This window comes from Thamnophis sirtalis, unplaced genomic scaffold (genome assembly GCF_051295495.1).
Source record: "Thamnophis sirtalis isolate CommonGarterSnake01/CBP01778 unplaced genomic scaffold, rThaSir2_p1.2 scaffold_5, whole genome shotgun sequence".
In the NCBI taxonomy this organism is placed as follows: domain Eukaryota; kingdom Metazoa; phylum Chordata; class Lepidosauria; order Squamata; family Natricidae; genus Thamnophis; species Thamnophis sirtalis.
Window position 1 is genome coordinate 102,680,451 of NW_028261385.1, and position 17,983 is coordinate 102,698,433.

Consider the following 17,983-nt stretch of genomic DNA (forward strand, 5'->3'; position numbering starts at 1 on the left):
CAGAAAGAATGTTCAAACCTCACATTTGAGCAACTGACTAAACAAGGAATAAGATAAATGGAGGGGAGGGAGGGTACAATGTATTTGGGCCTCAAGGAAAGAAAATAATTTCTACTCTTCAAGAAATGAACAGAATTTTGTATGATCTGCAAAACTACCTGCACTGTAACACAAAAAATTACATTTTGAACTCCTAAAAGATATACTGTGGCTGTAGTAAGGAGATAGAAAAGGTAGTAGAAACAATTAAGGTGATGAATCCTGTAAGTTCCCTAAATATAAATGGGGGGGAGGAGAAACAAAAAGAACTCAGTGGTTAAGAGACAAAAAAAATGTTCAGAAGGCTTTAATTTCTCAGCCCTAGGAAGAAGGCAATGGCAAAGCACTTCTAAATAATCTTGCCAAGAAAAGTGCAGGAACTTGCTTAGGGTGTCTCTGAGAGAATTGGACAAGATTGATCAGAGGAGAGGGGAAATTGCAGAGCTTGTAACCATGACAAGTTTAATGTATAAATTTCATTCTCAGAAAACTCAAATAGCAGGCGAAAGAAACTGTAGCATACAAATGGAGGAGGAGTAAGTTAAAGTGGCAGCATTTTTGGGGTTGGCATGTAATAATCCCAGAATTTGTATCAAATGACTCTTCAAACAAGCATAATCATGATTGCAACCATACAAGTTCTTCATTTTGACCTATTAATGCTAAACTGTTTCTCAAATAAGCTATAATAGCATGTTACACAACAAACTTAAAGCATAGATTGCATGGTTAAAGCACAGAAATTCCATTCCACTGACACATAGTTAAGAGAGAAAAAGTATTCAAAACACATAAGATAAAAAAAATATTTTTATTTTATTCAGAAAGCTAAAATATATATAATTTTGCTGTTTGTCCTTTTTAATGCACATTTTTAAAGTTTTTCTATTTTGGGTTTTTTGGTTTGTAATGGTTTTTAGAAAAGATAAAAAAATTATGAAGTAATGCAACCTGTAATTCAGTATCTCAATCATGCCCACAACTGTCTCTATTTTTAAGTATAAAGAAGATATTTAAGACTTATATTCTGCCCTTTCTTAAAATCAGATTTTCACTGTAGGAATATGTATTGAGGTCATAAACTTCATGAGAAGATTCTCTATGTAAAAATGAATGAAACAACTGTTGGAAGAAATATCCATCTGGTTCAGTTCCAAGTGGGGAGAAGGACACTGGAAACATGGTGGCTGATTGGAAAGATACTTTATTGATGGACAGGAGTACATGGGTTTGAAGTCCTAGGCAGCTGAACACATGGAATGGAGAGTGAGATGTATATATACCCCTTCTTTGGCTTTGAACTTGAGCTTTCTGTTCCTGTGCAAGAATATGTATTCTATTGGCTGTAGTCACACTCCCATGTGGAGTCATGTTTGTCTGAATCAAGTTTGGTTGAACCTTGGGCTGATGTAATGTCTCCAAGTGATTTTGCAATGCAGTAAACCCTGCTGCTAGATAATCCTATAATGTCCTGGAGGGTCATGCCTTAATCCCATCACCCTGGAGCTGAAGGCCTAATTGTCTTGTAGACAGGCTGGCCCCGTCCTGCAGGGGCTATTAACAATGGTGGGGGCTGCTTTCCAAAAGCATGTTTCTTCTTTAGGGAAATATAATATTGCTTTTTTAATATTTCTCAAAATATTTCATTCTTCTAGGAGGGGTGGGTGCTAATTTTCTACACAACCTTACAGAATTTAATTACTGTCCCATAAGAAGAAATAATCAGAGCTGTATATTGAAGATTGACTGAATTTATTTCAGTTTGTATAGCTATCTCCACATCCTCTCTTTAAAACACTAAAACATCAGAGACCTACATTATCAGGGGAGTTTTGTTTCTTTTCCCCTAAAGAAGCACAACAGCAAACATTCACTGCATATTACGGAAGGGGAGGTGTGTGTGTGTGTGTGTGTGTGTGTTGTTTTATGTTTCCCCCAAATGTGCTTTTTCAAGAGGCAACTGGACTTTCTTGATTTTCCTTGAAGCCATTCTCATCCAAGGTGAGAAGCGAAATGTCTTCAAAGCAAAACAAAGAAAGTCCAGTTACCTCTTGAAAAAGCACCTTTGGAATAACCATGACTTGGATGACCGACAAATTTGTGTGTTTGCGTTTCTCAGGAAGTCTCTCAAGTGGTAGACCGTCCCTTAGCCTTGACCTGACCCGGAACAACTTCTTTCGTATTTCGTCCCACTCTAGAACGCCTCGTTGGTTCCTCCCCCCCACGCCACCGGAAGAACCTGCCGGCTGGCCGGAAGCAACCAAGGACGGAGAGAAGCTGAGCTTCGCGCTCAGTGGCTCGCTCGCTCACTCGCTGCCTTTCTCGTGGGGGCGTTTGCGCGGCGACGGCGACTTCCGGCGAACGCTCCCGAGTGTCGGTTGCTGCTCTTATCCTTTCTGCCCCCGGCCCCCTCGAGAGCGCCCTAAGGTCGTCCGCCGAGCCGGAGGGAGGGCCGAGCCATGTCGCGCAGGCGGCACAGGGACGAGAATGACGGTGAGCGGGAGGGAAGGGAAGCGGACCTGGGCGCTCTCCGGAGGCGCTTCTGGGAAGGAAACGCGGTAAACCATGGTGACATCCCCATCGCCTCCCTCCAGGCCATTTGAAAGAGTCAGAAAGCAGCCGAAGTTGCGGTTGGGCCACTTAATCTTCTGTGCTTGGATCGGCCAAGTCGAGGGGGGGGGGGACACCCGCTCTGCTCGCTGTGTCTGAGCTTTGAAGTGGAGATGCCCCAGCGCTCTTCAGTCGGGAGTTTTTAGTGCGTGCAAGATTTTGCCATGGGCAAAAATCTCCTGTTCTGTTTAGGCTCCTTATGTGATGGTCCTCGACTTAACGACCAGAATTCCGAAATTGCTAAATGAGACATGTGTTAAGTGAGTTTTGCCCCCATTTCATGACCTTTCTTGCCTGGTATGCCTGCAGTTGTTAAGTGAATCTGGCTTCCCCATTGACACTGCCTGGCAGTAAATTGCAAAAGGGGACCGATCGCATGACCCTGGGACAATGCAGCCATCACAAATATGAGCCAGTTCTCAAGCATCTAGATTTGGATCCTGTGACCATGGGGATGTGGCAAAGGTTGTAAGTGTGAAAAACTGTCATGTCAGTTTTTTCAGTACTGTTGTAACTTCAAACAGTCACTAAAAGAACTGTTGTAAATCGAAGATTATCTGTCCTGAAGAGAAGGAGATTATTTTCACCCAGGGTTCTGTTTTATACAGTTGAAAAAATAGACAGATTAGGCCTTTGACAATATTTGTATTCAGGCTAATTCTGTAACATCAGAGACAGAGATGAATGCCAGAATAAAACCAAGTCGCAGCGTCCTGGGTGGATATGGAAGACTTTTCTCTGAACTGTTTGGAGGCCTTCTTTATTTCTGCGACCTGAAACTTCTACCTTGCAACATTCCAGTTTCAGTTTTCTGGAATGTTTATATGTGCAAATAGATGTCAATATTCCAATGTAGAGAATCCATTGCAGGTTTCCATTTGAGATTAGGAACAAAAACAATTATAGTTAGTCACATAGTCAGAGAGATGCTTAGATTGTATTTGCCATTTTTGTCCTCTTACTGAGTCTTCCCATTTGTTTTATTATATTAAAGGTATCATCGCAGGACATAAGCTATTCCATATAAAACTGCTTTTTGTAATTGACTGATGGTGATTTTGTCACTATTGATGGTTTTCAACTGGTGCTCCTGATATTTTAAAATTGCATCCAATGTTCCTATTGTTACTACCCTGCCTTTTTTGTCTTATCAACAATTGTAACGTCTGGGTTGTTGTATAACAGTTATGATGGTTGGTTGCACAGTCAGCCAGATGTTTAGGTTGATTGTTATTATTATAGACTTTTGAGCCTGGGATTAGTAATGTGAATATTCTGGAAAAAATTGAGAGAGATAAATTTCTTAAGAGAAATAAAATTTTATTGCACAATTTTCTAATCAACTATATTTAACTTTCTCTCTCAAATGATATGCCCCTTTGGTGGATGTACACAATTATATACTGTTGTAACAGTAAGTATGTTAGTATCACAGGTCTAACTATCCACACCTTAGAATGCATGGAATACTCCATTCAGTTTTGGTCACCACAATGTAGAAAAGATGTGGAGACGCTAGATAGAGTGCAGAGAAGAGCAACAAAGATGATTAGGGGACTGGAGACTAAAACATATGAAGAACGGTTGCAGGAACTGGGTAGGTTTGGTTTAATAGAAAGAAGGACTAGGAGAGACATGATAGAGTGTTCCAATATCTCAGGAGTTGCCACAAAGAAGAGGGAGTCAAACTATTCTCCAAGGCACCTGAGGGTAGAACAAGAAGCAATGGGTGTAAACTAATCAAGGAGAGAAGCAATTTAGAACTGAGGAGAAATTTCCTGTTAGAACAATTAATCAGTGGAACAGCTTGCTTCCAGAAGTTGTGAATGCCCCAACACTGGAAGTCTTTAAGAAGATGTTGGATAGCCATTTGTCTGAAACAGTATAGGGTTTCCTACCTAGGCAGGGGGTTGGACTAGAAGACCTCCAAGGTCCCTTCCAACTCTGCTATTGTATTGTATTGTATTCTTTCTAGGCTTGGAAATCAAAAAAAGGAATAACCTTTAGCATATCATGGCATTCAGAGGCCATATTTCATACAGTGGGTTCTTCCCGGCACTTGGATCATGATTACACTTGATTTTCTGGCATTAGTTATGATGAGCAGAACATACACTTCCATTTCTGAGCACATTTTAGGATTATATCTAAACTGAGTACAGCCATAATTTGTTGTTTGCTCTTTTTGCAATTGTGTGTTGCTGCTTTGTGCTACCTGTCTTCAGTTGTTAGCATTCCCTTCTTCCACAAACGCACATACAACCTGATATGGAAATGAATTGCAGGACTTTTTTGTTTTGTTCAGTTCTCTCTGGGTAGCTCTGGTGGGTGGCATAGCTGATTTTTCAACAAATGAGCTGAGCGAAAGAGTTTGATTTCCCATTCCATTTTATGGTTGAGATCCAGGGAGGTCATTGTGTACTTGCAAGTAATTGCAAAAAAGGTTGGCAAAATCACAAGTTTGGTCAAGTCTTCTCCCACTTAACCAGCTATATAAAGGCAGCAGATTCTATAAACAGAGCCGACTTTTATATAGATACCTTCAGGTCATCTCATGGATAAAGTAATACTTTCAACTTTATTTGGCCAAAGTAAGGTACCTCCTTTTATAGGGAGGAAATGCATAATATACAGTATATCATGTAGCTAGATATTCATAGTATATAATGTGGGCATATTACTTATAAATAATGAGATAACCAAGAAACCTAGCTTCTGACCATAGAGCCAGACAGTAAATTATCCCAACTTTTTCAAACTATGGCGATGTTGTCAAAATGAAGGGAAAATATCTCTGTTGCTGTCTGAGAATTTAAGCTACAGCCCTTGTGCCAACAAGCCTTTTCCTCTATTCATTCTGTTCAACCAAGAGACAGAACTATAAGAAGTTTATAAATCTGTGCATAAAAGTGTTATTTCCCTTTTATAACAGCAGAGAGATTTGTCTATTGTGTGTGAATACTTGCTCTGTTGCAAAGAGATGAGCATTTTGTTTGAAAGATTCTTGAGCTTATTGTAATGATTTTAATAATCAGTTTAACAAACATAAATCATATGCTCTTTGGAGGAATAGTGATAGTGTTGAATATGTGAGCTTTCCCAGTACCCAACCTACTGTAAAATTTCCTTCTGAAGAGGCATCCGAAAGTGCTTTGTTAGCCTTAGTAATGACAAGATCATTTTCTGGACTGTGCTGCTCAAGATTTCTGCAAATGTAGGGCACTTATAATCAGCAATTCCTTATTTATTCAAAATTATATATGGCTGTAAGAAAGCTATTGTGTTTCTCTTACTCTTTTTAAATAAAAAAAATAATGTTTTATAACAACATATTAAATTATTAATATTAGAGCCAATTTAGTATTGTGGTTAGAAACTGGAAGACTATGAATTATACAATACAGGTAATCCCTGAGTTACGGCAGCTCACTTAACAACCGTTCAAAGTTATGACCTAGAGTCCCTCCCAGGTACTTATGATCCAGTTCTGAAATTATGAATATTGCAGCACTACGGCTATCGTTCACACAAATGACAGCAGAGGCGCTGCAACATTCGCTCTACCTATTCCCCCCTGCCTGACCAGGTTCCCACAGCCATTGGCTCTGTGGAGACTCAGCTTGTGACAATCTAGCGAGCCGTAGGTTCCTTTGCCAGCTTCTTGGCATTTGCAGAAAACAGGGCTAAATATCACACTACTAATGTCACGTGATCTCGCACCACAGTAATTTAGGCCTCTGTTCTCTGCAAACTGAGGCCTGTACCAGTGCTGGCCGAAGAGCACTTGCAAGCTGACAAGACTTTGGGGCAGCGAAATCGCCTTGCTTCAAGCCTCCCATCGTCTTGCAAATGCCTTTCACACTGTTCTAGTCTCAGCGCGAAGAGCTTTTACAAGACAGTGGGATGCTTGAAGCAAGGCAATTTTGCTGTCCCAAAATCTTGTTGCAAGCACTCTTTGTGCCGAGAGTGCAAGCAGGCAAAGAAACCGTGGGAAAGAGACTGAGAGAAGACAGATCTTCACAAGGTAAGTGACCTGGCACAGCAGGACAGTAGGAGGGAGCAATTGTGGGGACCCCAGGGGCGGGAGCATGAGGTATCTCAGTGGGTCGGGGGAGGCCTTCTCCACCTTGAAATACCTCATGTGCACTTAATGACTAGGGTGTTCGATTAGCAAATGCATGGGCGAAACAAAGTGATCGCGGTCAAGTTATGCGATTCACTCCTAGGAATCTTCGGATTACGAATGTAACTGGAAGGCTCATTAGCCATTATACCTAAGGAAGGACTATTTGTAGTCCTTCCTTAGGTATAAAATCATCTGGGTGAGCTTGGGAAGCAACGGCAAACCGTTCTGGGAAAAAAAAATCTTGTGAAGAAAACTGCAGGGATGACTCTAGGGCTAGGCAATCTCTGGGAATCATACACAATTGGATGGAAGAAAAAACAATTGGCACTGTAAATGAAATGTGGATAGAATCCATGTGATCTACATGGGCATCTAGAGACATTACCCCGATGCAGCATGGAAGACTAAGAGATCTTGGCAGCTAATGTTTTCATTTCCAAGTGACTAGATTGATTAAAATTGTACATGCCCTACTTAGTTACTGGACCTTGACAAGTCATGTGAAGGTTTGCATATTCCCTGATGCTTTCTTGTAAACAGATAACTTTAAAATGTGTTATATAGGTTTCGATCTTCTTCCATTTTCACCTTAGCTTGGTTGGGTTTGAGCTCCTTTTCTCCTAGCATTAAACCAAATGATGAGTAAATGTAAATGGTTCCTTAGTTTGTATTTGCTTACTTAATCCCCCCCCCCCCTGCCACCCAATTTTCCCTCTCTGGAATCCCCTTTTTCTTTGGAGTGTGTTAGTTTATATGACTAGCAAAAAATGTGTAGCTTTTTACTTTGGATTTACATTTTAAATTTTTTTAGCTTGACTTGGGATTCCTTTTGGGCTTTTGGGAATCCTTTCATGTGAATTGCTCATTTTGTAAAATGTGGCTTTTTGTTTTCCCACCCTGGCAGAAGGCAGAAGGTAGAAGGGTGTGGTGGGCACCCTTCTACCTTCTGCCATTGCATTTTACATAAAATAACAACAACAACAACAACAACAGAAAAACGAACTTGAATATGGTCTGGATTGATTACAAAAAGGCATTCGACTCATTGCCACATAGTTGGATCATAAAATGCTTAGAAACAACTGGCATTAACAAAAATATTACATCCTTTACTGAAAAGGCGATGAAACAATGGAGAACTGAGTTGGCAGTAGGGAATGAGAACTACGGAATGATTAATATCAAGCGAGGAATTTTCCAGGGTGATTCACTTTCACCTCTTCATCATCGCGATAATCTCACTATCAGTAATCTTTAAAAAAATGAAATTAGGCTACCAAACAGCCAAAGAAGCCGAAAAAATTTCTCATTTATTATATATGGATGATTTGAAACTCTATGGAAAGTCAGAAATAGAAATCCAATCACTGACAAACACAGTCCGAGTATTCAGCACCGATATTTCAATGCAATTTGGCATGGAAAAATGCCCCACTGTATCCATAAAAAGGGGCAAAATCACTACATGTGAGGGAATTGAAATGCCCAATGGCCAACTAATTAAATGCAGCAGAAATGAAGCCTACAAATACTTAGGCATTCTGCAGTTGGATAACATCAAGCATGGAGAAGTAAAAACTATTGTCAGGCGAGAGTACACCAACAGAGTTAGGAAAATTTTGAAATCTAAATTGAATGGTGGAAATACAATCAAGGCCATAAATACCTGGGCAATACCAGTTATAAGATACACAGCTGGTATAGTTAACTGGACACAAGCTGATTTGGACATTTTGGACTGAAAAACCTGGAAACTAATGACAGTGCACTACAGTTTACATCCACGTGGTGATACTGATAGACTATATCTGCACCGAAAATCAGGTGGCAGAGGATTATTACAAGTGAAGCAAACAATTGAAGAAGAAAAACATGCACTGGCTGATTATTTAAAAGAAAGTCAAGAACATCTATTAATCGAAGTAAAGAACAAAAATCTACTGAAGGCCCAACAGACGAAACAAGAATACAGAAAAGATGTGATAAAATCAAGAATGGAGAGTTGGCAGAACAAAGCACTGCATGGCCAATTTCTGGAAAAAATAAAAGATAAAGTGGACAGTGAACAAACTTGGTTATGGTTAACAACAGGTACATTAAAGAAAGAAACAGAGTCACTAATCCTGGCTGCGCAAGAACAAGCTATTTGCACCAATGCCATTAAGGCCAAAGTCGAAAAATCCTCTGATGATGCCAAATGCAGACTTTGCAAAGAAGCTGATGAAACTGTTGATCACATACTCAGCTGCTGTAAAACAATCGTGCAGACTGATTATAAATTCCGGCACAATTCAGTAGCACAAATAATCCATTGGAATTTGTGCAAAAATTATAATATTAAAACAGCAACAAACTGGTGGGAACATCAGCCTGAAAAAGTCGCCGAAAATCAGATGGTCAAGATCTTGTGGGATTTCCGTATACAAACGGACAAAATACTGGCACATAATACACCAGACATCACACTGGTTGAGAAAAACAAGGTTACAATCATAGACATTGCAATACCAGGTGATAGCAGGGTGGATGAGAAGGAATGTGAAAAAATCGCAAAATACCAGGACTTAAAAATTGAAATTCAATGACTATGGCACAAACCAGCAGTGGTAATTCCAGTGGTAATCGGCACACTGGGTGCTATTCCAAAAGCACTGGAATTACATTTAAAACAGTTAAAAATTGACAAAATCACCATCAGTCAAATGCAAAAAGCTGCATGCTTGGATCTGCATGCATATTATGAAAATACGTTACGACATCCTAGGCCCCTGGGTGGGGCCCAACTAGTAATCAATGCCAAATCCGGTGAAACAACTGGTCGCTGTGATACAATTGTATAATAATAACAACAATAACAACAACAATAATAATTGTACTTATTTCTTACCTCTTCTTCAGTTGAAAGGATTCTAGTGCAGCATAGGGCAGCATATATGCCAGATGCAGACTTTGCAAAGAAGCTGATGAAACTGTTGATCACATACTCAGCTGCTGTAAAAAAATCACGCAGACTGATTATAAATTGCGGCATAATTCAGTAGCACAAATGATCCATTGGAATCTGTGCAAAAATTATAATATTAAAACAGCAACAAACTGGTGGGAACATCAGCCTGAAAAAGTCACCGAAAGTCTGATGGTCAAGATCTTGTGGGATTTCCGTATACAAATGGAAAAAATACTGGCGCATAATATACCAGACATCACACTGGTTGAGAAAAATAAGGTCACAATCACAGACATCACAATACTAGGTGATGGCAGGGTCCCCGAGAAGGAACATGAAAAAATCGCAAAATACCAGGACTTAAAAATTGAAATTCAACGACTATGGCACAAACCAGTAGTGGTAATTCCAGTGGTAATTGGCACACTGGGTGCTATTCCAAAAGCACTGGAATTACATTTAAAACAGTAAAAAATTGACAAAATCACCATCAGTCAAATGCGAAAAGCCGCACTGCTTGGATCCACACGCATATTACAAAAATACGTTAAGACGTCCTAGGCTCCTGGGTGGGGCCCGACTAGTAACCAATGCCAAATCCGGTGAAACAACTGGCCGCTGTAATACAATTGTATAATAATAATAACAATAATAATAATTGTACTTATTTCTTACCTCTTCTTCAGTTGAAAGGATTCTAGTGCAGCATATAGGGCAGTTTAGTGTTTTCAGCTAGTGTAAAAAAAAGATAAAAATATGGAAGAGGAGGAAAAAAAACATTTCTGTTATTATTAATTAACAAATTATTGTAATCGTATTCCAAATAAAAATAATTTAAAAGGACAAAAGCTGTGGAACCGAACTGTGAATAAAAAAAGTCTTTTTCAAGTATAAGTATAATCTTTATTGTCATTGTACTTAAATACAACGAAATTGGTTTTTCTAGGTAAACAATGGGATCATTTCAATGTAGCATCATATAATATGTCACTATACTGGAATAAATTGTGGAAATATGTATCAGTACAGCCTGTTTGAATCTTACTACTGTACTATAACTGAGACAACATCTCACACCTTATTGGCACCTCATTTTTGCTCCTGAAACAGTGTTTCTATTTTGTCTCACTGAAATAGAACAACCATACAAGAAAAGGAAAGTATCTATTGCAGAACGATTGGAATCTCTAATATGCAAAGTGGGAGAAAAGGTATGTAAGACTAGCACCTTTATATTTTTGTGGTTTCTTTGTGTAACCATAATGCAAATATTGAAGTTTTGGATGAATGGATGGTGTTCTGTTTCAGCAGCCAACTCCACTCTACTTGATATTTCAGTTTTCTAATTAATAGTAAGAAAATATTACAGTGATACTTCAGTACTCAGCATTAATTGGTTCCGGGAGGCGTGATGAGTACCAAAAGCAATGAGTACCCAACAATTTTTCCCCATGAGGAATAATGTAGTGAGTCACAAGGCAACCAACATCGACAAATTCTAGTTTGTCATTGAGTACCAAAGAGTACTGGGACAAAATTTTCACATTAAAATGTATTGAGTACTAAATTTGATGAGTTTCAAAGCAATTGAGTGCCAAGGTATCGCTGTATGTGCCTGCTAAGTTGATCAGCTGTTTCTGGTGGACTGATTAGAGTTTTTCAGTATTTTTATATTAGAAACTCTCAACCATATAGATATTTATTACTTTGTAGCCTTGTTGGACTGCAGTCCTGTCAATGCTCACTATATCTGAATTTCTGTTAATAATACACTTTATCCATGTAAAATCTCAATAATTATACAGTTTTGCTTCAGTAGAGGAAAAAATAGTGACTTAAAATAGCCCATAAAAAGGAAAAGAAATAGAATATGATGAGCATTGCCAGAATTTACTAGTGAGAGTAAGAAAATGAAAATACTGTCTTACAGTTACATTTACGAAATTTCATTTCCACATTTTTGCTACACAGAGGAATTACTGCTGTTTTTGAAATATATAAACATAATGTATAAGGTTACACTTGTATGAATATTCGGTATTAATTCGATGGCACTGCAGCTATTATTTATCATTGCTGTTGTTAAAATCTGTGCTTGTATGAATATCTTTACATTCCCTTGGTAAAGGATTTTTATTTTAATGTACAGAATTTAACAAGTTACACTAGTATCATTTTTAACCAGGAATAAGGGTAACTTGAGTTCATCAAAGATTGCTGATCAACTTATCATACAAAAGGAATATTTATTTCTCATCATTCAGAGCCAGCACCTTTATGGAGCGGTCTTCAGAAATATTAAAGATGAAGCCATTTTCTATAAGAACAGAGGGGACCTAACTTTTTGAGCCTGACCAGCCTCAGAACATCTATTTCCTCTTAACCATCATCATTGGAACTAGTTAAGAAATGAACACATTTGCCTATATTAGGCGTGAGCAAATTTATATTTATTCACTGGTCAAATGACATATTTGCTAAGGGGCAATATACCAAGTTGAAGGGTTATGCTTCCTTTTCTTTAATTCACTCCTTGAAAGAAGGAGTGAATTTTCCAACTGAGGCAATAGCCTCAAAAACTTAAGGTGTGATGGGATGATCCCCAGGGGTCATGCAGACCTACTTCATAGGTTCAGAGTTTTTCCAAGATTAAATTTAATGAGATTCTACTTCATTTTTTAAAAAGAAGCATCCCAAGAACTTGATACATTCCTTTTATTAAGAAAACCTTCATCTCTTTAAATGTGGGAGAAGGAGAATTCCAAAACCTTCTAGTCCATGGAGAGAAAGGAAATCTCTATATAATACGCTTGATAATGATTTTTTAAATATTTCATTCCCTTTCAGAGTCTTTTCTCTTTGGAAAGTAGAATAGAAGGCTTGGCTGGAGTTTTGGAGGCAGATCTACCAAACTACAAAAGCAAAATACTGAAACTCCTTTGCACAGTGTATGTATGCAAAAGATTTATGGATCTAGGTGATAATACGCTACTTACAGTAAAGGTTTTTAAATAACTATTTTTGAAAATTGTCATCTTTCCGAAGCATTTTTGTATATATTGTATACCTACATATTTTATCCTGTTTAAAAAAAACTTTGAAACTTGGAAGCAATATGAGATAATTAGGAAGGAGAGCAGAGAGGAGGAGCAACGTCAGGATGGTTCCCTATTGATGATCATTCAGGCTCAGTAACAGCAATACAATTCTCTTAATTGTTTTCTACAGCAATACGTTGAGACGCGATTTGCAGTGCCAGCTTACTCTGGAATTTTCATGAGAGTTTAAAGAAAGGATTACGTTTTTGTCTGATTTGTTGCTCATACATCTTCTCCTTTCAACTAATGACCTCTTTCCAAGGACATATTGCCTTCTCAATCTGAAACTAAATTAAATTTGGGATTGGGGGACAACATCAACAAAATGGAGGACTATGCATAATTACATACAGTTGAGTTTGATTTCCCAGTTGGAATTGCAGTATTAACATTGGATGAAAACTGAATTGGCTCTAGCAGTACCTTTATTTTTAATGTGGTATGCTGCTTCTTCTCAAAAGGTATGCATCCCAAATAGCTTGAATTAACTATAAATAGGAGTAATGAGATCACAGTTTTGATCAGTGTTATTTTTTTGATACTACTTTCTTTCTCTTTTATGAAAAAAACATCAGTGCACGTCTGTTGCCACAGAAGATGACTATTTACACAACTCTCGTTGGCTTGTTAAATGCCAGAAATTACAATTTTGGTGGAGAGTTTGTAGAAGCGATGATACGTCAACTGAAAGAATGTTTGAAAGCCAATCTGTACAATGAAGCTGTCTATTTAGTAAGTTGTTTTCATACCTTAGCGCATGTGTGTCAAATTCGATTGCATCATGTGATGTATCGTGACATTTTTTGCTTTTGTGGAGCTGGGGTGGGCGTGGCCTACACATGACGCATCTGGCCCATGAGCCACTAGTTTGACATCCCTGCATTAGAGACTTTGCAGGTTATCTTCGACATACCCACAATTGAGACTTGAATTTCACTCATCACATTCTCAAGTGAATCATTTGCTGTGATGTTTGATTAAGACATTAAGAGAATCATCACATGGCTGAATCTGACTTTATGGTCATTTTTACCATAGCTATTAAGCAAATCACATGCTTATTATGCAAATTATGTGGTTAATTGAATCCAGATTTCCCAATTAATATTGCTTGTCATAAACTGACTGGTAAGGTTACAACTCGCGATCACATGCACAAAAATGTGAGCTGGTTGTCAAGAGCCCCAATTTTACGTGACCATGTGGATGATGTGACAGTCATCAGCGTGAGGATAAGTGGCAAAACTATTTTTCCAAGGCCATCGTAGCTTTAAACCATCATTAAACAATTATAACCTATACCTATATTTAGATTGGTTTTCAGTAAATTTGAAGAGCTCACCATTTTACCTTATGGGCTGTAAAGATAAATAAAATGCAATTTCGTATGATAATATAATACTGTACACCCATCCAAACCTTTTCACTGGCTTATTTCTTCTTTTTCATAGCAGATCGGAAATGTGAATGATGCCAGTTTTTGCGATCTCCTGATCTAGACTTCTGGTATTTTGATAATAAATCAGGTTTAAGTGTTATTCAGTTGGATATTGGTCTGGGATTTCTGTTATCCCAGTAAAAGATGCTGAAGTAGATACAGTCTAGGCTTCTGCAGGGATCTTGCCTGGCCTTATAAGATCTCTTGCTGATCCATGCTTTGAAGAAACACATGATTGAGAAATATCTGAATGCTCTCTTTCTGCAGGTGCGCTTTCTTTCTGATCTTGTGAATTGTCATGTAATAGCTGCACCCTCAATGGTAGCCATGTTCGAGAATTTCGTTAGTGTGACGCAGGAGGAGGATGTACCTCAGGTAAACAAGAATACATTTGCTTCGTAGGTAAAGAAATAAATTGCTGAAATTTGTTTTGTTTTCCTTCAAAAGGCAATTCAATTTCGTTTTTCCTTGAAGATATTTCACTTCTCATCCAAGTCATAAATGAGTTACTTTTTTGGGGTGGGGGGAGAGCACCTTTGGGGCAACCATGACCTGGATGACTGAGAATCTCCACAGACTTTTTTTGTAATGTATTTGTACATGTGGTAAGCCTCTCCTCAACTTTTTATTGCAACAAAAGCCTAAACATTAAGCTGTAACATTTGGCCATGTGCCCTCTGGTGCCATTGTCACAGTCTTCCGTGGCCTTCAGAGGGAACATAAGTACAACAAAATAAAAATGGTACATGCCCATGATTTAGACAGGCAAACGGGGTCATTAACATTGTATCCCATCTCAAATTGAAGTCTGAAGTTCAAAAGATTTGCAATGTGGCTCCTTAAACGTTTCTAAAATCTAGATGTGTAGAAAACCTTTTAATCATATCTATTGGGTTGATGCCTGACAGATGTTTGCCTGGACCTGGCTGATTTCATTTACCCCGGAGAGTAAGTGTACATCTTAAATTCAATGAGAAACAACATGTGAAATAATTCCTTGAAAATGCTTATGTAAATACTAAAGCATCAGCATAACATAAGAAAAATGGGGGTGGGTGGGGTGTTTGTCCTATATTTTTTTCATTATTTTGTGCTGATTCAGTGTGTACTCTCCCGTATACCTTTGTGAAGGATGTTTTAAAATGATCAAAATCAACTATTCATATGCAGAGACTTGTAACCATATGAATCTGGGCCTTTGAAGCTTTGCTCTTGAAAAGTCATCATAACATCAAGTTAGAGTTGTGCAATCATAAATAGTGCTTCCTGTAAGTCTTCACTTGCTTTTCGTTTAATGCAAGAACCAGATCTATTTTCTGATGGTGTTTTATCCATATTTTTACTAACAGGTGCGGTGTGACTGGTACGTGTATGCATTTCTGTCATCCTTACCTTGGGTGGGGAAGGAGCTGTATGAGAAAAAGGATACTGAAATGGAGCAGATCTTGTCCACTGTTGAAACCTATCTGAAGTAAGAAAATGAGAGAAATTGTAACTTTGCATCATTATGCCTTAATAGAGCATGGATACAGAACTTGTAGACTTCATAAATTTGCAGGGAATGCTATTTCTTGACTGTTAAATACAGAGGTAATAAATAACTTCAGGCTTTTCAGTGGAAACCAAGTTAGTATTGTTCCTTTTTCAAACAAAAGCACATTAAAATGGTTCTGCATTCTTAGTATGGAGAAAGATGCTCAAGAATAATAATGGTAAAATCTCCAAATTTGTGAAAAATATGTGTTCTCTGCAGAAAACATAATTGTTTTCCATTGACCCTGAAGGCAGAACTAAAACCAATGTGTGGGAATTCAAGGAAAGCAGTAAGCAGGTGTTGCCGCTTAAAAAGGAATCTGAAGTGATTACAGGGCTGACATGAGAATTTTTGTAAATCTTGAATTCTCTGATTATACAAACGTCTTTCTACATGGTAACTAAACCAACTCTCCCAAAAACCTACATTAGTTAGGAACCTGAAAATGCATACAGATTGCCTTCAATATATTACTGATCATTTAGCGACTGTTCAGAGTTATGATGGGTCTCTCTGGGGGAATTTACAATCTAGTTCCAAAGTTTTGATCTCGACTCCACATGGTCATATGTTGGACATCTGGCAACTCGTTCGCATTTATGGCCATTTGCAGTGACCCATACTCATAGGACCACAGTTTTGCTGAAAACTAGCATCTACTTTTAATGTCCACCACAAGAGTGGTGTTACAACTTAAGACCATGAAGGATAGACTGCGTTACTGGCATATGTCAAAGAGTATCTATGCACACTTTTACAGCCATATGCTTTTCCCAATGTCTCCTGTCAATTGAGCCATACTATCTCTTTCTTTCAGGATCTTTCTGAGTTGAAATGCAAACCAATTATCAGTAGCCTTAAAATGATTATGTTCTTTTTATGGCAGACGGCGTCAGAAGACTCATGTACCCATGCTACAAGTTTGGTCCGCTGATAAACCACATCCCCAAGAAGAGGTGAATATGATTAGGGTTTTGAATTCCTGTACTCACGTCCATCTGAAGAAATGTTAGGGCAAATGCATAATTCTGGTTTTGGCTACATGAAGTTGACACTGTTCTAGTGAGAAAGTCTTTCTAATGACTTTCCCTGCCTTCTCTTTATACTGAATTTCCCCTCCTGAAATGGTTCCTAAGAAAATTGGGTCTGGTTTTGGGAACATCCTTGAATTCCAAATATGAAAATATCTGATGGATGCTTTTGCCTTCCAGTACTTAGATTGCCTTTGGGCTCAGATTCAGAAAATGAAGAAGGACCACTGGCAAGAGAGGCACATCCCAAGGCCATACCTGGCGTTCGACAGTGTGCTTTGTGAAGCACTGCAGCACAACCTGCCTCCTTTTACAGCCCCACCCCACACGGCAGATTCCGTTTACCCGATGCCAAGAGTCACCTTCCGAATGTTTGACTATACTGATGATCCTGAAGTAAGTTGGGAGGCAACATCCTTATAGTGCGTTGTCTGCTGGGAAGTGAAATGTTTTCTTCTTTGGTGGATTCCACATAATATCTGTTGCCAAGGCAATACCTTTGCCTTCTGAGGTTTCGGTTTGGGTCGTTATTTTGTCTCAAAATAGTTGAGAATTTGCTTCTCATTCTTTAGCAGGGTTGATATGATTCGGGGTTTGCTTTGTCTTTCTAATAGGTCCCTTTATGTATCACTGCTTTTTGAGGTTCTGTCCATTTTGTTTCTCAACAGGAAAAGGCTACCTCTAAATGAAAATACTAAGTATCCTTGTGCTTATAGAAGATCACTGGCTTTTCTATCAAATATTTTTATTGCATTTTTAAAAAACATACACATTAAAAACAACATACGCTAACAATAAAAAACAAAAGTAAAAGGAGAGTAGGGATAGAACTGTGAAAAAGTATAAAGAAAAAAAAAGACACAAATATATACAAAGAATGATTTCTGACTTTTTCCAAGGATATAGAAACACTTTCGACTTTTAGTTTAAGATGATAATAAAAATATCCATTCCCCCCCAAAAGAAAAGAGAAAATAAATTTTAACAGTTATCAAATTTATATGTCAAATTTTATTTTTTTTTGCGTCTCCTGCAAAAAGTCCATAAATGGCTTCCAATACAGATGATTATCTTCAATGATTTTTCACTCATGAGGGCCATTAACTTAGCCATAGTCATCTTTATTGACCATTTCTCTATTGTGGGTATTGCAGGATCTT

General features: G+C 38.2%; 1 protein-coding gene across 4 annotated transcripts in view; it reads left to right on the plus strand.

Moving 5' to 3' along the window:
• The first annotated feature begins 2,293 nt into the window (after window positions 1–2,293).
• Window positions 2,294–17,983, plus strand: part of NCBP1 (nuclear cap binding protein subunit 1) — a 31,613-nt gene continuing 15,923 nt past the window's right edge. The window contains exons 1-8 of one of the 4 annotated variants that reach the window (XM_087716339.1): window positions 2,294–2,532; window positions 10,860–10,933; window positions 12,570–12,670; window positions 13,396–13,552; window positions 14,526–14,633; window positions 15,608–15,729; window positions 16,676–16,748; window positions 17,004–17,219. In XM_087716339.1, coding sequence (XP_087572465.1) covers window positions 2,499–2,532; window positions 10,860–10,933; window positions 12,570–12,670; window positions 13,396–13,552; window positions 14,526–14,633; window positions 15,608–15,729; window positions 16,676–16,748; window positions 17,004–17,219 — 885 coding nt within the window. In that variant the 5' untranslated portion in view covers window positions 2,294–2,498. Of the gene's footprint in view, window positions 2,533–2,791; window positions 2,910–10,859; window positions 10,934–12,569; window positions 12,671–12,950; window positions 13,282–13,395; window positions 13,553–14,525; window positions 14,634–15,607; window positions 15,730–16,675; window positions 16,749–17,003; window positions 17,220–17,983 lie in introns of those variants that run through there. The other 3 variants (XM_014063535.2, XM_014063536.2, XM_087716340.1) reach the window with 3 other exon arrangements.